A 26564-nucleotide genomic window follows, 5' to 3' on the forward strand; every position below is an offset into this window, starting at 1 on the left:
CCGCGACCGGCTCTGGCGAGTGGCGTGACAAAGCCCGTCGGCCTCGGTTCCCCGAACTGCGTATCCGGTGGGTGATACCGAGAGCAGGCATCTTCCCAGACGCCTACTTCCGGGGGTCTTCCCATTGAATCTTTCCGCCTCGCCTGTGGTCCAGGCCTGGAACTCCGAGGGGCATCCCTCTCTTTGGCTACGAGTGTGGAACTTGTCCCGTGTGTAACTCCTTCCACTTAACAGAACTTGAGTTCCTCCTGGCACACAGAACCCCCTCCCCCTCAAAAAACCAAAACCATACACATCCATCCATTTCTGTTTGGGTCACAGGGCCCAACTGACATTAAGCCATCCCAGAGTGCAGGCCGGGGAATGAACAAAGCGGGGCCTGGCGCTTATCGGTGGCCAAAGGGCCTCACCTCAGCGAGGGCCTGGGCCCGGGCCGCCTTTCCTCCCGCCAGTCCCGCAGCGAGGCCCGGGGTGTGTCCGGCAGAGGAAGAGGATCCTCGGGCCCCCCCAGCTTCGGCCTCCATCCTCCACTTTGGAAGTGAAAATGCCAGGGAAGAGGCCTCTGAGCATGACCAGCATCCGAAGCGGCAAGAGAGAGCGCAAAGCGATCACTCTGGACGTGAAGCTGGAGGTGCTGCGGAGGTTTGAAGAGGGGGGAAAGCTGAGCCAGATCGCCAAAGCTTTAGGGCTGGCCATCTCCACGGTGGCCACTATTCGAGACAATAAAGAGAAAATAAAAGCGAGCTCCGAGGTCGCCTCCCCCTCCAGGGTCACCCAGCTGACCAGGCACCGGAGCGCCGTGATGGAAAGCATGGAGCGCTTGTTGAGCTTGTGGATCGAAGACCAGAACCGCCAGAACGCGCCCATGAGCACGATGATCATTCAGGAAAAGGCGAAGAGCTTGTTTGACGATCTGCAGCGAGAACAAGGTGAAAGCTCGCACATGGAGACGTTCAGCGCCAGTCGGGGCTGGTTCGTGAGGTTTAAAGAAAGGCACGGTTTGCCCAGCGTCAGGGCGAGCAATGATGCTGCCCGCCGGGCTGCAGCCGGCGAGCTCAAATATCCCGAAGTGCTGCGGGGCGTCATCCAGAAGGGAGGGTACACCCCTCGCCACGTGTTTAACATCGGAGAGACGGGGCTTTACTGGAAGCGGATGCCTGAGAAGACCTGCATTTCCGTGGGAGAGGATGCCGCCACTACCAAGGATCGCCTGACGCTGCTTCTGGGAGGCAATGCGGCTGGGGACTTCAAGCTGAAGCCTCTACTGGTGTATCATTCCGAGAACCCCCAGGCGATGAAGGGATACTCGAAGCCAAATCTTCCGGTGATTTGGCGCTCCCACAAAAAGGCCTGGATAACCAGGAGCATCTTTCACGAATGGTTTACGTACTTTTTTTGCCCTGCCGTTGAAAAGTACTGCGCCCAAAATAACCTTGCCAACAAAGCGTTACTCATCCTAGAAAACGCCCCGTGTCACCCTGTAAATCTAAGTGATCTCTCTGATAATGTAAGGGTAGAATACCTCACTGAAAATAAAGCCAATCCCATTCAGCCCATGGGGCAAGGGGTAATTTCCACCTTCAAGGCTCATTATCTGAGGAAGACTTTTCAACATCTTTTACGAGGAACTGATGGGGAAGATAAGAGCACAATTAGGGAATTTTGGGGAAACTACAACATCATGAACGCTGTGGACAACATTGCTGAAGCATGGGATGAACTTGAGCCACCCTTGATGAATAGTGTGTGGAAGAAGTTATGGCCTGAGTGTGTGCATGCTCATGTTTCTCAAATAGAAAATATTACACAGATTCAGCAAGACATTTTGGCCCTTGCCAATGACATAGGCTTTGCAGAACTCGTAGAAGCAGATGTAGACCAGCTGCTACAGTGCCATGATGAAGACTTGTCCAGTGAGGAGCTTATGCAGTTAGAACAAGAGCGGGCTGTAGAAGACAAGGAAGAGAAGGAAGATGCGCCACCCATTCTCCGACAACTGACTACAAAAGAATTGTCTGAAGCCTTTTCCCACTTTGAGGCAGGCTTGCGAATTCTTGCAAATAATGATCCCAATAGTGAAAGGAAATTTACAGTTTCAAGAGGAATAAATGATACAATTAGCTGTTATCGAGAGCTGTATAATGAGAAGAAACGACGCTCAAAGCAACTATCTTAGGATGCTGCTTTCTTTTTTCTTTTGCACAGAAAATGTCTTAGTAAAGTGATCAAGGAAAATGAAATAGCAACAAGAGAACATTTTATGATACAGAAAAGGATCATAGTGTCTTCCTGTGTCCTTCCCACAACTTGATGCATCCCTTTGCAGAGTAAGCCAGAGTTTATTATTTTTAGTTATGGTGTTTTCATTTTGTGTCTTATAAATATTAAATTTTAATTCTAAAAATGTCCCTTAAATTTGTGTTTTTAAAAAATGAGCACCTATACCTCCACTTAAAAGATAGTTCCTGATATTTCCAAGCCCAGAAGCTTCTTTCTAACTTTATATTCTCTTGAATGTGCTTTGAGGAAGGGAAGAAGGGTATAAGCAGTTTCTACTCCTGAGGCAAGTTTCATTTAAGCATAGGGGACTGGTCTCAATGGACTAATGTTTGGGTGCAGCGTAATGTGGGCAGATCCTCAGGGTGATTTGCTCTTATGTTGGCCAAGTAGTAGCTGTAGTTACCTCCTGATGATGACTGAATCACTCTTAGGTCTACTTTCAACTGCACAACTGCTATTCAGACTTCTGGTTGATGCTCAAAAACAGTGCCTTCATTTCAGGGCATATCTTAACCACTGCTTTTCCAGAAACATTTAGAACTCTTATTTAAAAGTCATGAGTTTTGTCACATATCAAAATCACCCCATTCTCTCACTCAATATACTTGGTATACATGGGTATATACACATACACACATACACACATCAATTATGTTAATATGTAGACCAGAGGGATTTACCACACACATCACAGTGCACATTAAAATTATTTAATAATACAGTAATTTGGATAATCAATATAACTGCTGAATCCATTTTTCAGGCAAGTGTTTGGGCACTTTGCTTGCCATTGAACAGTCTGGCTTTGTGCTTACCAAAGGCAGATACTGCCACAAAGCCTAGCTAGCCCCCATTGTTTTCCTTGGAGGCATTTCCCATCTGTCTACAGAAGTATCATGTAATGCAGTGTCTGTTACATACACCAACTGGCCCCTTGCTATTTTTTTCCTTTGTAAATATGGCCTTTGGGGGGAATATCAAAAAAAGTATTCTATGTAGAGGACCCTTGATCTGATTGAAAAACAGGACTCATTCCACCAGGAGAAATGGAGGCTGGATTTTTGAGGAAACAGTAAACTCTTTCCAACAGTTGCTAACTTACTGATATTTTTGTGTGAAGTAGTTTGTTTTTTTGTTTTTGTTTTTGTTTTGTTTTGTTTTTTTGTGGTGATCTTTTTTTATGCTTATTACATGATAGGAAAATCCCAATAACATATATGACCCTTATTACAGAGTAAATGGGAAACAAAATTCAATGATCAGAAGTGTCATATAGAAAAGAATTGTGAAGATTTGGGAATGGAGAAAAAAATCAAAGACTATTTTAAAGTAGTCAGCTGATTCTTCACATTTTCTATTGCAAAAGAGGATAGAAATGAGGTCTAATAAAATAAATTTAGCACTCATATTGCACGCTTTGCTAAAGTGCTTTTTCCAACATTAACTTTCTCATAGTCCCACCACGAGGTAGGTAGGTCAGTACTACTATCCCCATTTTCCAAATGAGGCAAACTGAGATATGGGTGAAGTGATCAGCCCAAAGCAACAGAATTTGAGTAGATGAACATAACTCTTGTGTTCTTGTCATGACTTGCTCCAGTGAGGAACAGAGTAAAAATGGAGGAGGATTGATTGAGATTCAGAGACTTTAACTGGGCCATGCTCCTATTATCCAGTTTGCAGATTGGGCCAAGGAGCCATCTTGCTTTCTGCCTACACACACACACACACACACAATCCCCTCATTAGCTCTCATCATGAAGGAAGATGAATGACAGAGGGGAGCCACAAGCCATCCTGTCCTACAGCTACTTTTCTGACTTTATATACTATATGCATGGAGAACCAAAGCACAAAGCCAGCTCAAGCATGGTAATGTGTGTAGAGAAAGGAAAGGAGAGTTAAGGGCATGAAGATAACATAGCTAGAGAAACAGGTTGTAGCCAGATGTAGATAATCCACATACTACTCCAACCTAATTCTCTACAGCTAGAGGATACCAGATACCCATAGAGCTTTCTTCCATGTTCCTTCTTTGACCCAGATATTTACTCCCGATACAAAACTTGATATTTCCTATCAGTTTTATGATTGGGGTATTCAGAGACTGATCTGAGTAGAGAAGGCCATGGTTCTCCTTTTAAAGACACTCTCACTTCTTCTTTCACCAAGTATTTGAAACCCTTCCCTTTTACTGTATGGATCAGAATCTCAGCTATAGTCTTCATCAGGGACTTTTCTACAGACAGAACAAACATCCTCCTATGCCCAAGCCCAAGAAATGTGAAAGCCTGGTAGAGAAGATGAATTATATAGGTCCTAAAACAGATAAAGCCTCTTAACTCCAAATGAAAAATGGCTACCAAATACAAATGTTCCTTACTGAAATTTTCCATCCCCATTCTCTACCTTGTCCCCACTTATCTTTTGTGGAAGGGAATAAAGCAGCTCACTCCCAGACTTGGGCTTTTTGAGAGTAGAAAGTGATATCAGCATGTCCCAGCTCTACATGTAAACAAAAAGACAAATGCCAAATATTCAGGAAAGGCCTTGTGGTTTCTAGTCCTGCATCCCCCAGCCCTAGTATCTAACTCTTTGGGCAACAAGAGTGGCAATAACAAGGTTCCCGGATGGCAATTTGGTCCAGAGAAATATGAAAATTGCCTTTTGTAGAATGTTCCATCTCTCTCTCTCCCCTAACAATCTTATTCTCAGGCTTCATGCAGTAATTGCACAGAGCAATTCCCAGCACTTACTATCTGGGGTCCAGGACACCCCTTCTCAAGATGCTGCGCTCCTCTTGCTTATATGATGACTGGTTGGGACCACCGAAGACACAAGTTTAACTGAGTCAAAGAAGGAGGAGGGCTGTCATGTCACCCAGCAAGAGAAGCACCTATTTCCTCTGCCCTTGGCAGAGGTTTGGGCAGAGGCAAGAAGGGCTAGATGGATTAGGCAAAAAATAGAAGTCAGGCAGTACCTATTAGCCCTGTAGGGCTTCCCCTCCCCTCAAAAAAGGACTTAAATAAGAAGGAAATTTTCCACTTGACTAAGTGACCCTCGCAACGACATGGGGCAACATTAGATGAAAATTAACAGCCTTAGCCAATAAAACGAGCAGCCTTCAAAAGGCTAAAGGTCCCAGGGAGGGAGGTGGTATGAGGGACACTAGATAAAAACCCTTTTTCCTTTGAGGAAACCATGGATGGTCTCAGGGAAGAAGCGCCTCACAACCTCAAGGTCTGAGGGTTTGATTAGCCCAGATTCATTGGGTGGTTTTGATTACTTTCCCCGGTGTCCATGCTAATAGCTAACTTGCTATCCCTCCTACTCCAGAGGTAGGACATGGTCTATACACAGATGTCCACACTCCAAGTAGGAAGAGATGCCAATAAGTCCCTGGCCACTGCATCCGGGTCCCCAAGGGAGGCTGGGCTCTGCTTCTTTGGGGAGATGAGGACATCTTCCCCACACCCCATTCCCGCCAACACAGACTAATGTGGATGCCTCTGCCCAGATGGACCAGCTCATACCACAGTCCCCACAACATGGTCCCCAAAAATCGCCCTCATTTCTTCACTCCAAAAGAGTGCTCTTGCGTGACCTCGTTTGTTTCGTTCACATCTCAGGGAGAAGAGCCAGCAGCATAGTTACTCCCTGAGTCACGAGGGAGTCGCCTGGTCTCTGGTGCTGGCAGTGGCTGGTGTGTTGGCAGGGCACTGGGGCAGGAGTGCCAGCATTCTAGGCCTCAGCTTCTGGACTGGGCTCCTGGAAGAGTGACTGTTTTCGCAAGTTCAGCCGAGCACATTTGGGGCATGTGGTAGAGTTGTCATAGTAGCAATCCCTGAGTAACACAAGAAGAGAAGCAGAGGTATTCAGGTCAGCCTGGGGACTCTCAAAGGAAAGACTCAGGACAGCAGGACAGATCTAGTAGATTGGAAGCCTTTGCACTGTGGGCCCACTGTATGTCACACGGCACCTAGCATTATAAGTGCCCTTTAAGGAGAAAGGCATCCCAGAGAGATGGAGCTGCTTTGGGTAGCCTGGGAGGCAAAATGCCAGAGCAGTTTTCCTGGACTGCTCCCATAAGATGTGAACTGCTTAACCTGATGACCCAATAATAATGTGGGCACTGGTATTCCCACTCTGCCTCTGAGCCAGGGCCTGGACATACTGGTTCTTTAATCACCAGTGACTCTGGAACGCTCAGCCAGTAGGATCCCATCCTTCAGAAAACAAAGAGTACTGCGTGACAATTAATCCTCTGACCAACCTAATATTTCTCGGTGATAATGATAGTCATTGTGAATAATAACATTCATAGAGAACTTTTTATTATCAGTATTACCAGATGCTTTATTCATGTCAATTGTTTGAGGTAATTAATACAAATATTATTGACCATGAAACTGAGGTGTGGTGCACAGTGTCTGGAGCCCAAGTTCCTACCATGATTTCCAAAGCACTGTGCATCTGGCAATATGGACTAGCTCCATGTGTATGTGTGTGTACATACCTCTATGTTAGATCACCTTCCTTTCCTCGACAACTCCTCCCCCCATCAGGCTGCCCCCCCATCCCCTACCCCAAGTTCATGAGGGCAGGATCATAGGATTCTGAGAGTGAACAAGTCCTGACACAGGCCCCAGTAGAAAACCTGGATGCAAACACATTTTGGCAGACAATCACAAACCATAAGGTTGTGTTTTTCCAGGCCTAAGGGTCATGTCCAAAAGCAGTATGAGCTAGGACAAGAAGACAGGAAGGTTCCTACCTGTGGAAGACAGCAGAGCAGTCTGTGCATACTGATGTGTGGCTGTCGAAGGGGAAAAGTACGTCACCTTCTTTGCAGAGTTCACATACAAAGCCTTTGGCCTGACACCGCTGGGGATGGGAAGAGACAGTAACTGAGAGAAATGCAGAATGGGAGAGCCCCCCAAGAACCCCATCCCCACTAAGGTTAAACAGTTTTCCCAGTCTGCTCAACCTCTCATTCAATTTCACAAGTGCTTGTTAAGCATCAATCACTACGTGCAAAGATCTATGTTAAGCACTGAGGATAGAGAGAGACACAGACAAACAGAGGGACAGAGACAGAAACAGAAAGAGACAGATAGGTGGAGGGAGCAATAACTCTTTTTGTCCTCAAGGAGTTCTATTCTACCAGGAGTAGGGAGGATATAATTTGTACAAAGATATATAAATATAAAGCAATATCCACACCACCAACTGGGGGCTCAGGAAAACCTCTCCCCCGCTTTAAGTGGGGAACCTGACCTGAGACTTAGAGGAAACAGGATTTTAAGAGGCAGAGTTAAGAAAAATGTATGAGCAATAGCCCAAAAGCATAGGGCAAGAGAAGGTTCCTTTGGCAAAGAACTAGGAGGCCAATTTGGCCAGAACATCAAGTGCATGGGAGGAAGAAATAGAAAGTAGTCTCAAATGGTAGGTGAGAGCCAAGATTGTGCAAGTCTTTAAATGCTAGGCTGGAGTCTGTCTTTTTATTTTAGTGGCTATGGGAAATGACTGATGATTTTTAAGTAGAAGAATGATGGGATCAGACATGAATTTTAGACAACCATGTAGGGGATGGTTTGAAAAAAATTATACAAAATAGGGAAATCAGATATCAGGCTACTAATATAAGCCAAGCCAAAAGAAATGAGGGTCTGAACTAGCCATGGCAATGTGAGTTAAGAAAGGGGAATATAATAGAGATTAAAGAAGCGGAATCAATAAAACTTTGCAAATGATTGGATACGAGAGAGAGAAGAATCAAGGATGACTTCAAGGTTGTGAATCGACATCATGGGAAAGTGCCTGCCACAGAAACAGCAAAATTAGGAGGAGGGATGGTTTTGAAGGAAACCATAATGAGTTTTGTCTTGGATACGTTGAGTTTAAGAAGCCAATAGGACATCCAAGTAGAAATATTCAATAGACCACCAGTAATGCTTGATTGAAGTTTAGGAGAAATTGGGGCTGGATAGATAGATATGGAAGTCTGTATAATAACAGTGAATCAATCCTTGGGAGCTGTCACAAATACTAGCCAGGACACCTGCCCTGCCCTTTCTCTCCAACCACCCTCTTTTAGCACTCATTGGCTGAGAAGGATCAGAACTGGCCCAATCTGCCTTCCTCCCACTTGCTTCAGAGAGCACGTTAATTCTGACCCGTGGAGCCAGGGTTCAAGTGGCCTATTATGTCAGGCCAGAGGAGCAATAAAAGCACAAAAGGCAGGAGAGGCCGCTCTTCCCCTGCCCTGACCATGCCTCACCTCACAGTCTAGCTTGATGTGTTTGGCGAAGAGAGTATGGATCTCTGTCAGAGAGCAGCTGAGGCGGCCAATGTTGATGTCCACTAGGTCCTGCAGGGAGTACATCTCATCGTTCTCCACAAAGTGCTGCCGGTCTTGGAGCTGTAAGGCCAGAGCTGCTCTGGACTGGGAGTCCAGCTCCTCACTCGTCACACCCTCCTGCCTACCACCTACAGAGCCCTGTCCAACCCCTGGGCTTACGGCGTGCTCCTCCTCGGCAAACTTACCCGGTGCTCTTAAATGCTGAAGAGCCAAGAGCTACTGAGGAGGAAGAGCGGAGACTCGTGAGCCTCGTTACAACCATGTTACCTGGGCTCATTTTCTCTAGATCTCACAGTAGCCTCAAATGAGCCAAATCGAGTTGGCTTAGGGGTGTTAACATGGTAGATGAGATGCTAGTGCGATTAAGTTAATGCAAACAGGCTACATCCCTGAGTGCGTCCACTTACAACCTACATACACACGCATGCTCTGTCCTGTGCCGTCTTCTCCCTTCCCACGTGCTTTCCCAGAAGTGGCCTGACCTGTAAGAGGAGGCGAGCTTCCATGGCCTCTTTGCAAGTGATGAAATATGGCTTCATGAGCAGGATATCCTGCCGCAGCTTCTGCAGAGAAGGTACAAAAGATGAACCACCATCACCAGCCAACATCAGAGCCCTGGAAAAAGGTGACACAGTCTAGATTTTGGCAAGCACACTTAGTTTGTGGCTCTCACCCTTGCTCATGCCTTAAGAGAGACAGCATGGGCTGGGGAGTGGACAGAGGCCTGATCTCAGAATCAGGAAATAGGGCAGCTAGGTGGTGCAATGGGTAGAGCACCAGCCTTGAAGTCAGGAAGACCTGAGTTTGAATTTGGCCTCAGACACTTAATACTTCCTAGCTGTATGACCCTGGGAAAGTCACTTAAACCCATTTACCTCAGCCAAAAAAAAAAAAAAAAGAATCAGGAAGTGACTGGGACAAGCTGCTCAGTCTCAATGCATCAGGCAATTCCCTAAGATCAAAGGCGTGGAGAAGGTGCCAATCTGAATAATACATAGAATTTCCTCACTGGGAGTTCCCTACACCAAACTGAAATAGAAATGGATGTTTTCAGGCAGCATACTTGACAAAGAAAATCACAAATTAACATAATATATGTTGAGTATCTTTTAATTAATTTGGTAAAAACTTCCCAATTACATTTTCATCTGGTTCAGGCCAAACTCAAGAGTTTTGCTAAATACTTTTGGCACTTCTCTCTTAACCCAAAGGAATCAAAGGGGTCCTCTTCCCCAAAAAAGACACATGCTTTAAGAACAGTGATTCTCAAAGAATGGTCTATGGATATCCCCAATATCCTTTCTATGGATCCATGAGTCAAAATTATTTTTATAATAGAACTAAGATGTTTTAATTTCAAATAAAGTAAATAAAAATAGATATAACCCATATAAACAAAAGCTCTGTAGAGAAGGGTTCTAAATCATTTTTATGAGTCTTAAAGATGTTCTGAAATCAAAAAGTTCCAGAAGGCCTGCCCCAGGTCAGCTCCCAGCATTCCCTTTCTCTATTCAGCCACACTCAAATCTTATCTCCACATCTAACCAGGTATTAAGTCTGGCTAATTTTACTTCTCTGGCATCCATCCCATTCACACACATACAATGGACTCTTTACTGTGCTACCCATCATTTACCCAAAGTGATATTCTGAAAGCACAGGGCTGAGCCTGCCATTCCACATTTTAGAATGTCTATGTGTCCAGAAGAAAATACAAACTCCTGGGGGTAGAGAGTTAGGTTGTGCGCTGAACAGTTTCAAGTCTGGCGACAGGATAAGTTCAAATTTGACCTCAGACACTTACTGTGTGACCCTAGGTATTCCATCTAACTTTGTTTACCTTAATTGCTTCATCTGTAAAATAATAGCACTTACCTCTCAGATAAGGATGTTGTGAGAATCAAATGAGACAACCATTAAGCATATAACATAATGCTTGGTGCAGAGGAAGTCCTAGATTTTGTTATGGTTCAGTTGTTTCAGTGACTTTTTTTTTTAATTAAAGCTTTTTATTTTTAAAACATATGGGATAGCACAGTGGATAGAGCAGCAGCCCTGAAGTCAGGAGGACCTGAGTTCAAATCTGGCCTCAGACACTTAACTCTGGGCAAGTCATCTAACCCCAATTACCTCAGCAAAAAACAAATAAGCAAACAAACAAAAAAATATGAATGGATAATTTTTCAACATTGACCCTTGCAAAACCTTGTGTTCCAACTTTTCCCCTCCTTCCCCCAACCCAGATAGCAAGTAATCCAATATATGTTATACACATTAAAATATATATTAAATTCAACATATGTAAACATATTTGTACAATTATCTTGCACAAGAAAAATCTGATCAAAAAGGGGAAAAATGAATAAGAAAACAAAATGTAAGCAAACAACAAGAAGAGTGAAAATGCTATGTTATGATCAGTGACTCTTCCTGACCCCATTTGGGGTTTTCTTGGCAAAGATACTGGAGTGGTTTCCATTTTCTACTCCAGTTCATTTTATAGATGAGGAGAATGAAGCAAAGCCAGTTAAGTGACATGTCCAGGGTCACAAAGCTAGTAAATGTCTAAGGCTGGATTTGAACTCATGTCTCCCCCTTCTGGACTGGGTGCTCTAACCACTGCTCCACCTGCCACCCCAGCACAATATGCACTTTAGCTATCCTCCGTCTGCAGCTCTCCTTCACATACTCTCCATTCCCACCAGACTGGCCTGACTGATATTCTCGCTCCTGGAGATGACCCACACAATTGCTCCCCAAGCCTGGAACGCCCCCTCCTCACCTCTGCCTCCTAGAATCCCTCGTTCTTCCAAAGCTCTGCTCAAGCAGCACCAGCTCAATGTGTCCAAGGCCTTCCGCAATTCCCGCCCCTTAGCTACTATGTCCCCATTACTCTGCAATTACTTTGTATAAATTCTGTTCTTATAGATTGTAGCATGTTGTATCCTCACAATAGCATTTTAGTCCCTAGAAGACAAAAACTAATTTATTTTTTTTTACATTTTATCCTTAGCATAGCTCCTGGCCCATAAATGCTTGTTGAGTGAAATACCAAATATGAGTTGGTATTCACAGCATCCAAGAGCCCTTCCTGGGCCTTGCCATTCTGAGCTTACCCGGATCTCCACCAGCTCCTCCACATAGTTGAATAAGAGTGGGTTGATCTCCCGTAGTTTGAGCACTGGCCGGGACACCATCAGGGTAAGATAGCGCATGCTGCATCGCGACACCTAGGAAAAACACCACCCTTATCACCCAACAATTGCTTCCCTGGGCTGCCCTCCCTTGGCCTGGGACCACTAATAGACTTCCTCCCTTTTCCCCCCATCCCCAATCCCATTCTTCCCTCCAATTCAAACAGCCCCAACGGCAAGGGGAAAACAAGATGGGACTTGGGAAAGTGGGCCAAGGGTACAGGTGAGTTCCTTACCTTCCGAGGCTCAAAGTCCCAGTTATGGATGACTCGGGCGGGAATGACAGCCAGATCATTCCAGTGGCAGTTACTGCAGTAATACTGACCAGTGTAGTCACATTGCCGAGCCTCACTAGGCACACCCCCTGGGAGAAACAAAATAAAAACAAAATATAAATAAAAGTAAATAAAATAAAGCAATATGTCAAATCAAGAAGAGGGATTTTTTTTTTTTTTTTTTGGAAGAAGGCCAGGTCCTAAACACTGCTGCAAATCAATAAAAGGTAGACAACAGAGATTCTCATTCATCTGCCTAATATCAAAGGCAGTGAATGTTGAGATTCAAACTTAGGTGTCCTGACTCCCAATCCATTCCTGCTTATACCAGGAATCCTTAACCATTTTAGTGTTATGGACCTGGTTTGGGGAAGCTTATGGACTTCTCAGAATCAGGTTTTTAAATACATAAAATACATAGGCTTATAAGAAGTCTATGGATCCCTTTTCAGAATTAGATTTTTAAATACATAAAATACATAGGCTTATAAGAAGTCTATGGATCCCTTTTCAGAATTAGATTTTTAAATACATAAAATACATAGGCTTATTTTAAAAACCAATTATTTTGAAATACAAGTTCAAGGATTCCACTTCTATACTACGCTGCCTGTCCCACCTTATTTCCTTATTTCCAAACTTATTTCCTTCCTTCAGCTTCCCCCAGAATATTCCTATCTCTGCTAGAGCTGAACTTCAAACCTACTAAACAGATTCCCTGTGCCATACATACTGGCTCATGCCTTTTCCTACCTGGAATACCCTCTCCCTTGCTCCTCACTAAGTCTCTTCCCTCTCTCAAAGCCCAGCTTAAGTCTGCATCTCTTTATCAAAGCCTTCCCTGACTGACCCAGCCCTCTGGGATCACTTCCTCCTCAGAATTCCTATAATATAAAATTACCACCATGAATTTGGCAGGTAAATGCTCTGCATTTAGTAATCTTCTTAGGTCCGTGACCTATCTGCTGCACTATATCATAAGCCCCTTGGCAGCAAAGCCCACATCTTGGATCTTTGTGTCCCAATTACCTACTATAATGGCCCTCCATATATCTTACTCTCAAGGACTAAGACATTCCTGTTTCTCTCCTTTTTTCTGCCTTCCTCCTGCAGCAGGATATACCGGGGCTACAGCAATCAATGGGAAAGGCATATGGAGAACACTCACTTAAAGACACTGGCGCCCGACATTCAGCGCAGCGATAATCCTGACTGTCCAGGCCAGTCTCCGGACAAATGTTCAGCTCGTACTCTGCCTGGTGACTGACCTTTGAACGGACACAGGGTTTGGAGATGAGGTTCAGGCACTTGCTATGACAGCGATAGTAGCAACCTAAAGCAGACAAGGTGAGAGGTCAGAACAGGCACAGGTTCCATCCAGCCCATCCCATCCCACTGTTTCTTCTCACATTGGGATGGGCCCGGCCCCAGAAGGGCTTGTGACTCACCTGTGCAGGTGTACCATGTCTGGATCAGGCCCCAGATGATGGTGCTACATTTGTCACAGGTCTGCTTGACACTTTTGCTCTTCTCCTTGTAGAACCGGTGCTCAAGGAGGACGCGGATATTGGGTTCATCTTCATTGGGATCCTATAACATGGGGGTAGAAGAAATAGATATGTTAATGGGAAAAAAGAAGAGATTCCCTGAGGATTTCTCTTTCCCTCTTCTCCTTCCGCAGACTAACTTTTCAGTTCACGCCTCTCATCTTTAGAGGAAAAATGAGTACAAATCATCAGGCTATACTGCAGTTATCACTCTTTTGATGTACCCAGAGACACTCAGTAGGCTGGAACTACTGTGTCTGAAAAATAGTGAGTTTATTTTGGATAAAGATTTCTGTAAAACATACTTGGAGACCTTTCCTGAAGATAGCAATCTACCTTGAACTCCCTTTGAACCATTAAACAACAACTAATAATCTTATTATGATTATCAGCTATGGACAAAAGGGTATCTAGAAGAATGAAGTGATGGTCCCTATCATTAACATCTAGGAGAATGCCTTTAGTTGTGGGTGGCACAGTTAGGGAGGATATGCAGAGAAAGAACACAAGACTGGCAAAGGGACTGAGCACAATGAATACAAGCACAAATCAGAGGAAATGAGTGTTTATCCTGGGAAAGAGAGGTCTCAGTGAGGGATTGAATGGTAAGTATTTCCATACTGTATATGAAAAGAGGATTATACCAGTTCTGCTGAATCCCAGAGAATCCAACTAGGGCAAATGGATAGAAGTTACAAAAAGGGCAGATTTAGGCAGCTTCATGACAGAATAAAATTTGATTGCGGAAGTGGTCCAAAATCCAAGTGGAAGTCCCCCTCCCTTGAGCACTTTTAGAAAAGGCTAGACAGCTGTGCAGTGGGCATGCTGCAGAAGGATTTCTGTTAGGTTCAGGTTGGATCAGATGTAACCTGATGTTTCTCCCAGTTCTGTGCCAGAGAATGTGCCAAGCAGATGGAGCTGGCAGCCACTCCCTAGATTCATCCCATCAGACTTTGCCCTGAGGCTCCAAGGGACGCAGGGCTCCTTGTGGAAAGGGGGGGGTGGTGGTGAGCACACACCTTCAGCTCCTGGAGCTTCAGCCGCAGGTGGATCAGCCTCACGACAGCATCCTTCTGCTTCTCAGAATGCTCGGGTAGCTCCAAGATCACCTGCTTGCACTCCTCAATGGCCTGCCGGAGCTGCTCAATATCTGAAGCCAGGAACAGACCCTGCCCGGACAGGATTCAGGGTTAGGGGCGTCCTACCATCCCAGCGCTTTGCCTTGATATCCTTTAAACAACATCTATGGACTATAGGCTGTCAGGCCTTCAGGGCTGGGCAGGTCCCTTCTCTACTCAGTCAAATCAAACTCTAAATTTTCCAAACCCCATAATCTCTGGTAACTCTCAATGTTTATGAACATGTGCAAATTCTTCCATATTCATTATGCTAGGGTAACACATTACACACTCCAGAGTATATTCAGAGGAAGATAAGTGGAGGCTAGGGGCCTAAGTCTGTCTCCTTTTAAGGATCAGTTGGAAGAAAAGGGGATGTTCAGCCTGGAGAAAAGAAGTCTTGGGGGGACATGATAGCAGGGATGTGAAGGGCTGTTGTATGGAGGAAGAATTAAATTTGTTCTGATCATTCATACTGCCCCCCTTAGAGATAAGCAGATGAAGTCCAACAAAGGAAAGGGATTTGTTGAAGGTCAGGCAGTTAGTGAAATTCAATTCAACATGAATTTATTAAACGGCTGCTACTATGTGTCAGCCACTGGAGATACTCTGTCCTCAAGGAGCTTAGGGTCTATGAGCAGGGGAGGAGGGTCAACATGGACACAAAAAAATAGACATAAAAATTTATTGGGAATAGAGGATGGATACAAAAGGATGAATCAGGAATGGCCTCCTATGAGAGGCGACACTTTGCATGGGCCATCAAAGGAAGCTGGGGACGAAGGTTAGAAAGGAGTGCGCTTCGAGGTTTGTGAAATGGTGGCAAGGTTTGGACTTGATCCCAGGGCTCCTGCCCTCATAGTCTATTAGTAGGAGGGGAAGGAGGGAAAGGTGATCACATTATGATATTTCCCTTCCTTCCCAGATCTACTCAATTCCAGGAAGATGGAAGAGGCTGAAGGTGGCCCAGAAGGAGAAATGAAATCAAGATAGACTAGAGGAAGTTTCTATGCCTTTTTGGGTGTTGAACCCCTTTGGCTTGCTGCGAAATGCTATGGACCTTCTTAGAGTAAGGTATTTCATGTATAAAACAAATCGCAAGCTTACAAAGGAAACCAATTATATTGAAATACTTATAAAAGTGTTTTTAAAAAGCAAGTTCATGGGCTCCCTCAAGTTAAGAACTCTGGATCATGGACAACATATGACAGAACTAGAGATGATAGACATTCAGGACTTGGTCACACCTACGTGGTGTTTTGGGAGAAAGGAAGAAGGAAACTTGAGAATCCTTCTCTTCTCTCACATAGACAGGAGCCCAAGTGAGTTTGCAGTAATCAAATTTTGCCACACAGGGGCACATACCACAGGACGAGAGAAGTGATCTTCAGCCAAGCCCAGGTCCATCATGCGTTCAGTACACCTGAACTCCGGTTCCTGATGGAGCTGATCCAGTGGTGAGTCTGCAATGGATCACATAAAGTGAAGAAATAAGGAATAGCTAGAAACCAAAAGTTTTTAAAACTGCTTTCTTCCCCCAGTCATTAAGATCTCAAGCATCTTTCTCAAGGGATGTCTGTTTCAGTATTCAAACTTCTATTAGAGAAGGAAAGAGAATTGTTTTCCCTTTTGCATCCACCAGAGCTAAGACCTCTATTCTAGCTGAGTTTGAGGTTGAGCTCTAGATATTGATCCCTCAGGACCAATTCTTCCCTACCCCCATTCCAAATAGTTTCTGGCAGTGTTTTTATAGCTTAGCTCTCTGTATTCACCAGGTTCTATTGGCTACATTCCCAAGGGCAGAGGGCAAAGTCATAAAGAATATTGGACACAAGATTAGAGAAATAGAACCCTTCTCTCATGTTGGCAAGCAAAAGTGAGCTGAAGACTCCTGAAAGAAAAAAAGGGAGAGCATAGCAATGCAATACTTCCTCAGGGTATCCCTCTAGGGAATTACGGATTTTTAAAAAGTCAAACATTTGTTAAATACTCAATTATAAAGGACACTATTTTTATTCATCAAATAAGCTAAAGAAATTAAAATATAACTCAATTTAATTTTATTTAAATTAACAACTAAATTGTACTTTAAAAATATGAACTACCCCAAAGGTTCCTTTTATTAAACTTTTCCTCTTCTAAAATACAAAACAACCTTTTCAGCCTTATAGTCCGATCTTAAAAAAAAAAAAAAAAAAGCATCTTTCCAACTAAACCCTGATCATTCATTTTGCCATGAAGTGTAAGCAGTACACTGGAGAAGAAAATGGCACATCCTATCTTTGCCAAGAAAACCCCAAGGATAGTGTTGCTGTACTGTAGTCCACAAGGTCTTGAAGAGTCAGATGTGACTGAATGACTAAACAACAATAAGTAGTACATAGGTCAAGGACCAATGATCAGAAATAGATGCTTTAAACATTTTCATTTTTGTGGAAGGCCCCAAACAACCAAGCCATGCTTCCTTCCTTCCTCTTCCCCAACAAGACACTCAGGAAGGCAGCAGAAGATATGTGAATAGGAAACAGAGAAAGGAAGTGGTGATAGCAGTGTCAGTAGCAACCAAGTATCCCCAAAGATTGAGAAAAACTCTACTTCCCTTGAGATTCTGGGCAGGCTAGCCTCCCATGACAAGATAGCTGCTAGCAATGAGGGTGGGGCTGGGCACATCCGGCATGAGGACATGAAACACACACACACACACACACACACACACACACACACACACACACACGAAAGCAATTCTCTTCCCTTCTCTAGTCCAGATTGACATGATACAAACCACAGCCTGCTATACAAGTGACAATAGCCTACAAAGTATAACTTTTAAATGATCCAAGATAATTCCAAATGACTGATGAAGAATGTTTATCCCTTTCTTGACAGAACAAGATATATGTTTTTTAGTCATGATCAGTGTTTTCTTCTGTTTGCTGACCATGCCTATTTATTACAAGGATTTAATTTTCCCCACCCTCCCTTAATGGAAGGAGAGATGAAGGGGAAAAAAATAAATGCTTAACAATTTTTTTAAAATTAAGAAAAAAAATCTTCAAAGTGCATACATTAGAAGAAATACGAAAGATCTGGAAGTTTTATTTTGAATTCATTATTACTATTAAAAAGGCAAGGTATACACATTTGTTTCATGTACAATCTTCCTTTTCTATTTTATGATGTCTATAATGTATATTTCATTTCAAATCTAAACAAAATCAAATATTTTTGGGTAAAAAGAGTGCATATGTTATTTGGAAAGGGAAATTAGGTCTTGGGCATTGCCTCAAAACCTTCCCCCATCAGTAATCCTACTTGTAGTGGTTAGTCAGATGAATCGATCATCTTAGGAGCCTACTAGTCAGAAAGTAAGCTCTTTGAGGACAGGAATAATGTTCATTGTATATTTGTCCCTTGGTTCCTGCCAAAAGTCCCTAGCACATGGTATAGATAAATGTTTACTAAACTAGAGATAAGATACATGTTCAATCAGAAATCATGGAAGGGATGGCAGTGATAATCCAAGTAACTAGGAGACAGCAGGTAGGTACTAGGAGCAAGTGGTCCAGGAGGAAGGACAAAGATTGCTGATTTTATTGGTTTTGCTGTTCTGAGTAGTGAATACATTCTGCCGGGCTACATTCTGCTTCCTTTTCCAGGTAGGAATGAGATCTTCTCCCAGTATAGGCCATCCCTTCTCTGTGAGATTATTTCCTTGGTTCTCTTCCAGACCTATTCTGCAGGAATCCTGAGGATAAAAGACTGCCCCAGTTGTGTCTGCCCAATGGGAAGGGGCCTTCCTGGGTACACTCTCTCTCAAGGACAACTGACTCTCCTCTTCTAACCAGCTCTCACTAAAGCAAAGTGATTACTTGTAATTAGTGATGAACCACAGAACAGAGATAACTGAAATTCCCAGATAGTTTCCAAATCTAATCACTTCCACCCCTGGAGTCGACATTCTATTCAACAAACATTTATAAGCACTGACAATTTACTGGTTATTTCACCACCAGAGATGCAAAGACAAAAGAAAAATAGGCCCAAAGCTTACACTCTATTAGTTCAAAATAAAAAGTAAAGTAAAGAGAAGTAAATACAAAATATATACAAAGTCTATCGAGTTTTGTTTGATGGGGTGGGAAACTAACATTTATATAGTGCCTACATTGTGTTGGGCATCATGTAAATACTTTGCAAATATTTGTTTTGATGCTCACAACAATCCTATTATTTTATCCTTAAGGAAACTGAGGCAGCCAGAGGTTAAGTGACTTGCCCAGCTATTAAACAGAGGTCAAGAAAGAGATCTTCCTATAGGAATCCATCCTTGAGCTGAGCCTTGATGGAAGCTAGAGATTTTTTTTCCTAAAAAATGAACGAATGAATGAATAAAAATATTATTTTTATTGCTACCTTTTCTATATCACCTCAGTTTCAGAACATATTCTTCTCTTCCCCTACATACCAAGCCATCACTTATAACACATATAAAAAAGAAAGAGGGGGAAAAAGCAGTTCAACAAAGCTATCACATGAAGTGAGTCTGGCAATGACCATCCTCAGCCTCCAACTTCTATAATAAAGGAAGGAAGGTGCATTTTCTCAATTCTTTTTGGGGCCAAGCTTAGTTATTACAATTATAAAGTTCAATTGAGGTTTCTTTTTTATTTCTTTTTATATTATCACAGTCATTACTTTTATCATTTTCCTTCAGAAACTAGTTCTGTCCTAAGTCAAAAGGGAGGGCATTCTAGATCTAAGGAAAGATGAGGAGATGAGTGCCATCTTGCTCTCATTTTGGTGGCCCAAAGATAGTTCTTCTGGGTCAGGAACTGGGAACTGGCATCAGTATTAGCAGCAAAAGCTAAGCTGGATGAGCCAGAGTGACAGACAGAAAAGGGAGCAAATGTTTTAATTCTCAAAGGATTTAGAGCTGGAAGAGGCCTTAGAGGTCATTAAGTCCAATCTTCCCATTTTACAGATTTAAAAAAAAAAAAATTGAGGATTAGGAAGGTAAAGTGACTTAGCCCATGTCACTGAAACGGAGCCAAGATTTGAATCCAGATATTCTCACTTCAAATCCAACATTCTTTCCACCGGACTCTACTGTCTCTGGGCTCCTCTCCCCTTCAAGGGCAGAGTACTCACCTTCAGGAGAGAGGTCCTCAGAATCCTTGTCAGCCGAATGCTCATGCTGCCTGCCAGGCAGCTGCTTGTTGAAGGGGTTGAGGTGGGCTTGTCGAAACCGAGCCAGCTTCTCATCATATTCCATAGCAGTCCAGCCTGTGGAGACCACACCAAAGCAGCTATGAAAAAAAAAGCCCTTCAGAATTTCTGATTTTGCACCTAGAATGAAATCTGCTTCCAAGGCTGAATTCACTTCACTCAAAGCTTCCTAAGCTTCCTATTTGATCCATGAAGGTCCAGGCTTCAATTCCCCAAAATGCTCCTCTACCCTTCTCACTTCCCCTGGGGAATCCCAGGTTGAGTCACCTTCAGAGAATAATAACTCAAAAAATTAGCCTGCCATTTCTCTTTCCCCAAATCCTGGGATGTCTGCCAGCACAAAAAGCTCCATCCCTAGAGCTACTGGCTTCTGAATAAAAAACAAAGTTAACAAGCATTTATTCAGTACCTTCTATGTATCAGGCACTGTGCTAAGGACTGGAGATACAAAGAAATACAAGACAGTCCCTGTTCTCAAGAAGCTTTCATTCTAGCTGGGGCCCAAAGTGCAAAAAGATAGAAGATAAACACAAAGTAAATTAGAGATAAGCAACAGAGGGAAGGCAAGGGGGACAGGCAGTGAAAAGGTAGAGAATTAAAACCTGAAATCAGCAAGAATGTAAAGTAGTTCTGGCTATCTCCATTCATTCAGTGATTCCAGAGTTGCTGGAACTCTGAGCAGAAGCATAAATGACAACAAAAGACTAATCCTCTGGACCAAAGGCAGTAGGTCAGGAATTTGAATCCACAGCCTGAGAAACAGCAACCTTACCTACTCCCCAGAGCTCTAACCTTGCTAAGGGGGCCCTTACATCAGCCTGCTCAGTCCCAGCTAGAGAACACAACTGGAAAAACTGTTCGTTTCAAATATTCCCTCTGGAATAATCAGTTATTTTCTGGCTCTCTTTCTAACTCAGACAAGATTCACGATCCTAACCTTTTTGTAATACAAATAAAATAAGGGACAGAATCCCAAGAAAAGTTATAAAATCTAAAATATTTACATTTGAAGAAACAAAAGGGCATAAAATTTTTTTAAAAATTCTAATTTTCCATGTTCCCTTCCAATATCTTCTTTATCTATGTATTTAAATCTTTGTTGAAGATATTGTTTTAAAAGAATTATATGTGGACAACAATGTGTTGAAAGAACCTACTCTTGAAGGCTACCTTCATTTAGCTTTGTTTTATAAAAGTCTTTTGATAGGGACGGCTCCATGGTACAGTGAATAGAGTGCAAAACCTGGACTCAGGAAGATTCAAATGTAGCTTCAGACATTTAGTAGTTGTGTGATCCTATGGAAGACACTTAACACTGTTAGCCTCAGTTTGCTCATCTATAAAATAAGCTGGAGAAGGAAATGGCAAATAACTTTAGTACTGTAAGAAAACCACAAAGAAACAATTGAACACCACAGAAATCTTTCCAAAAGGTTCTTGCATCCTCTGCCATTGCCATTTTGACAACACAATGTTCTTTTCCACTTACAGACCCTACAATTTGAAGGTCTATTATGTACACATTTATTTGGCCATTCTCCTAACAATGGTACAAAAAGGAGATTTTCAGTTTTTTTCACTCTTACAAATAAATCAACTGAATATTTTTACACAACTAACAAATCTATTCCCTTCTCTCTAAACATGTCCTGCATAAGGTGAATGAGACATGACTTTATCACTGTTCAAATACTGCCTAAAAAAAAGGAAATAAAATACTTCTGACTTACCATGTCACTCAGAAATGAATCAAATTCCTTCATTCTTTAACATCCCAAATTACAATTACAGACTTTTTATAGTCAGAAAAAAAAAAGATGTTTGAGAGCATCTAGGAAGACTGCTTAATGAAAAAAATGGGAGGAGAGGGACAACACAGAGAGGGTAAGTGAATAGCCTGAACAAGATACTAGTTTTCTGCTTGTCCAAAAAGGTGGATTTAGTGGGGGTTCAGCATCTTCACTACACATGTGTACAAGTTATGACTTGGAGCTAAGTTATTGCCTAATATAGGCTGGCGGACTGATATTTCCTTCAGCTTCATATTCTATTAATTTTCCTTCTATTGACAAATAATTTTCACTTTCCAGCTACCTCACCAGCACCTGTGTCCTCCAGCCCAGAAATCAAAGCACAGAAAGATTTACTCCTTCATGCCTGAAACATCTTCCTTGGGAGGCTCTATGATGTTGATTAAGGTCTGTTGCTTCAATTGCTCATTTTAATTACAATAACTTTACTAGTAATAACTCACTAGATCCTTATAACAGCCCTGAGAGATAGGAACTATTATTATTCTTATTTTACAGATGAGGAAACTGAGGCAAATAGGTTGATATGTTTACAGTCACACAACCAGTGAATATCTGAGGCAGACTACTGGGTTTTTTATCCTAAAGGAATCATAAAGGAGGGAAAAGGACCCACATGTGCAAAAATGTTTGCACTCTTTTTAAGGTAGCAAAAAATTAGAAAATGAGTAGATGCCCATCTACTAGGAAATGGCTGAAAAAGTTGTGGTATATGAAGGTAATGGAATATTATTCTATAAAAAAAGTATGAACAAGCTAATTTTAGAAAGGCCTGGAAAAATTTGCATGAACTAATGCTGAGCGAAACAAGCAGAACCAGGAATACATTGTGCACAGAAACAGCAAGATTGTGCAATGATCAACTATGGAAGACTTTATTCTTTTCAGTGGTTCAGTGATCCAAGGCAACTCCAATAAATTTTGGATAGAAAACACTATTTGCATCCAAAAACAGAACCATGGAGATTGAATGCAAATCAACACATGCTATGTTCACTTCTTTTTTTTTTTTTTTCCTCTCATGGCTTTTCCTTTTTGTTCTGATTTTTCTCTTTCAACATGATTCATAAAGAAATGTGTATTTTAAAAGTTACTATATATAAAACCAGAAGAAACTAAACAATTAATTTTTAAAAATTTTAAAGAATATCTGAGGCAGATTTGAATTAGAATCTATCACTCAAAGTCTAGTTCTCTATTCACTGTATCTTATCCCTAGTACATTGATTTTACCCATGAGCCACCATGCAGCTTATGATGCCAATTGGTCCCCCTTTTTTCCCCACCCCATCTTTTTTAGTTCTGTAACTATAATCAAATTAACTGTCATTGCTCCTAAAAGATAAGTGACAATCTACCTTCCCTGTGGCCCCACTCACCAATTTTCCAAACCAAAATATTTCTCCTGAACCATTCCCCAGTATAGTATATGTATACTATACTCCCTCAAGTCCTCTTCCAGAATGAAGGACAAACAACAATGTTCTCCCCCATTAAAATAAAAATTCCTTAAGGGCATGGACTATCTTCCATTCTGTTTTTATATGCCTAGATTCTCAGTGTCCAGCACTGTTCTTAGCACATGGTGAATGCTTAATAAATGCATTTTCATCCATTTCTTTCATTCCTGCTGTACCAACTATTATGCCTGAGCATTCCCTATGATAGCCTTCCTCAGGTGTATCAAAATGACAATATCCTAAAATCCTAGACAATCCTGTCTAATATGATTACCAACCAGATTATGATTTTGTAAGGGTTGGGAATGTGCTCTGTATACAGGAAATGACAAAAAGCTAAAGGGATATGTGATATGACTATCCTCAGAATTTTCAGCTTTTTGATGTAAATTTTTCTCTGAACTCAATAAGCACTGATTGAGAAGCTACTGTATACCAAACATTAGGCTAAGATCTTGGGATAGAAAGAAAAGCAAAAGACAGTTCCAGCCCTCAAGGAGTTTAGTCTAATGGGGAAGAAAACATATAAACAATTATGCCCAAATATGATAAATTGGAGTAATCTCAAAGGGAGGGCAGTAGCAGTGTGGGGCCTAGGGAAGGGGCTTTGTAGAAGATTTTAGCTGAAGTGTGAAAGAGGCCAGAGAACAAAGAATTAAAGGAAGAAAGGAAAAAAGAAAGGAAGGAAGGAAGGAAGGAAGGAAGGAAGGAAGGAAGGAAGGAAGGAAGGAAGGAAGGAAGGAAGGAAGGAAGGAAGGAAGGAAGGAAGGGAGGAAGGAAGGAAGGGAAGGAAGGAAGGAAGGGAAGGAAAGGAAGGAAGGGAAGGAAGGAAGGGAAGGAAGAAAGGAAGAAAGGGAAGGGAAGGAAAGGAAGGAAGGAAGGGAAGGAAAAGAAGGAAGGAAGGGAAGGAAAGGAAGGAAGGAAGGGAAGGAAAGGAAGGAAGGAAGGGAAGGAAAGGAAGGAAGGAAGGGAGGAAAGAAGGAAGGAAGAAAGAAGAAGAAAGAAAGAAGAAGGGAGGGAGGGAGGGAGGGAGGAAGGAAGGAAGGGAGGAGGGAGAGAGAGAGGGAGGGAAGAAGGAAGGAAGAAAGAAAGAAAGAAAAAGAAAGAAAGAAAGAGAAAGGAAGAAAAGGTATCAGGGACAGCCAGGGGAGAAAGGTAGTAAGGAGAGACTTGGAGCTTAGAGGTGGTTATACTTTTATTTCATATTCATACAATTTTGAACCAGAAAGAACCTTCTAATCTAGCCTCTAGTTTCTTTAAGATGAGAAAATAAATCATAGCCCAGAGAGTTTAATGACTTTACTGTGATCACATACAGCTAGGATTCAAACACAGGGCTTTCAAGAGAAGGGATTTTCCAAGGGATCCTTTGGAGCCCATGCTCTTTGATAGCACACAAAGGAAAAACAAGTTAAGTGAATCAAGAGTGTCATCTTAGCCAAACATGCTTTTCCCCCACTTCCATAAGGAAACTTGACCTTCTTCTCATCTTTATCCTTGCCTGGGGAAGGGGGATGGTTGAGGGGAATGACTTGGCAGTTTAAAAAAAAAAAAAAATCACGTTTGCTAAGTTGCTGGTGGGACCAGACCAAACACACTGGGCAAGAACACAGCTGCAAAGGGTGACTTCACAGAGATGCAATCGAGACGTCTCCTCCCTTGTCCTTCCGGTCCCTGAACCAAAACAAGTAAATTCCAAGCGGGGCAGGGCCTCCATTGGCACACACCAACATGGCATGTTATTATGACAGCAACATCCCCCGGTCATCGCAGCACCAGAACAATCCCCTTCATTCATTCATTAGACCTGTAACCAAAGACTGAGGGGCCCAAATTCAGCTCCCGCGGTGATATCACAGAGTTTTAAGAGAGGTTCTCTCACCAAAACATCATCCCCGAAAATTGTTATTGCTGACTAAATCTGGGGATGCTCTGTCATCTCCTGACTCAAAAGTGGGCAGGGCCTTAGCCTGATAGATTTGGAAGACCAAATTTCCTGCACTACATCACCATCAACAAATCCACTAGGAAGTTTCTACTTTTCAGGAGTGGAGAGCTCACTGCTCTAACGCTCACTGGTTTAGGTGCCAAAGGTGGGGACATGAGACTCTGGAGCTCCTCCTGCTCCGAGATGGGTACAGATAGAGGAGAGGACGGGAAGGGGGGGCACACGGGAAGGCTGAATTTCAGCTGCCAATAACCTCAAGTGTAGCCACAGACACTAAACCTCAGTTTCCACAATTGTTTAAAGTGGGGACGATAACAGTACGGCGGTCTTGTAGGAAAATGCTTTTCTGAAGGTCCTTCCAGCATCAAAATCGGTCATTTGTATCATACACAAAATAGGATAATGTCATTAGACCAGGATTCCGAACTGAAGGAGGGGGGCGGCTGCGAATTCCTCCCGCGGCTCCCGCACGGCTACGCCCCCACGGCCACCACCACAGTGCCCACCTCCCCCCGCCCAGGGCATCTCCCGAGGTCCCGAGCCTGATCGCACCGGGAGGGCGCCGGGACGCCGGACTGCCCACTTCTGCGCCCCGAGCCCGGGATCTTCGGCCAAGGAGGGGAAGGAGGGGGACGGGGGACCACAAGGGTCCCGGGCTGGGCGCCAGCGTTCTGGAGGGAGGAAGGGGAAGGAGGAGCAGGGAGGGGGGAAGCGGGGAGAGGGGAGGGGAAAGGAGACAGAGGGGAGGGGGAAGGAGGAAGAACGAAGGAGGAAAGGGGTGGGGCAAAAAGGGGCAGAGATCTGCCCACAGCCCCCTCCAGCAGCCGTCCGGGACACTCACCCGAGCATCGCCCGCAGCCCCCAGCCCCCGGCGCTGCTGCTGCTGCCGCTGCTGCTGCTGCCGCTGCTGCTGCTGCTGCCCCCAGCCCCGGGTCCGACGGCGGCCAGCGCTGCCGCTGCAGCCGCTACTGTTGTCTGCTATAGCCACAGCCGCCGCCGCGCCTGCTACATTGTAACATTAGCTGTCCCGGGAGCCGAGATGAAGCAGCCCCAGCGTCCGAGCCCAGAGCGGCCGCCTCCCTTCGCAGGGCTCAGGGCCATGCTGCCACCTCAGGCCAGGAGGACTACTTACACGCCTTCTGTCTAATCTCTCCCTCGGTTTGTGCGGAGAGGTGACCTGCGCCCGGAACGCCGACCTTCCTCCAGCCAAATAAAGGCCTCAGGCCATTGCAAGAGACAGAACTGTGCAGTCCAGAGGCAGCGAGAATAGTCGGCGTCCCCCTTTTGAAGCTTCTGGGGATAGACCACTGCAGTTAGGCCAGATTTGGTCGCTAGGTCGGTCCT

At 43.5% G+C, this 26564-nt stretch overlaps 1 protein-coding gene across 2 annotated transcripts; it reads right to left on the bottom strand.

Moving 5' to 3' along the window:
• Window positions 1-3396: 3396 nt before the first annotated feature.
• Window positions 3397-26249, bottom strand: DEF8 (differentially expressed in FDCP 8 homolog). 2 transcript variants are annotated; one of them, XM_074286145.1, is made up of 12 exons: window positions 26062-26249; window positions 19924-20058; window positions 16141-16238; window positions 14677-14826; window positions 13559-13700; window positions 13279-13443; window positions 12072-12199; window positions 11758-11871; window positions 9124-9201; window positions 8561-8701; window positions 7055-7164; window positions 3397-6124 (listed from the first exon to the last, which is right to left on the bottom strand). In XM_074286145.1, exons 2-12 carry the CDS (start codon window positions 20045-20047, stop codon window positions 6022-6024), a joined length of 1353 nt encoding a protein of 450 aa, XP_074142246.1. In that variant the 5' UTR covers window positions 20048-20058; window positions 26062-26249; the 3' UTR covers window positions 3397-6021. The 2 variants fall into 2 exon arrangements, with proteins under 2 accessions (XP_074142246.1, XP_074142245.1); XM_074286144.1 differs by having other exon boundaries at window positions 9124-9204.
• Window positions 26250-26564: the final 315 nt, after the last annotated feature.

This window comes from Sminthopsis crassicaudata, chromosome 2 (genome assembly GCF_048593235.1).
Source record: "Sminthopsis crassicaudata isolate SCR6 chromosome 2, ASM4859323v1, whole genome shotgun sequence".
NCBI classification, from domain to species: Eukaryota; Metazoa; Chordata; class Mammalia; order Dasyuromorphia; family Dasyuridae; genus Sminthopsis; species Sminthopsis crassicaudata.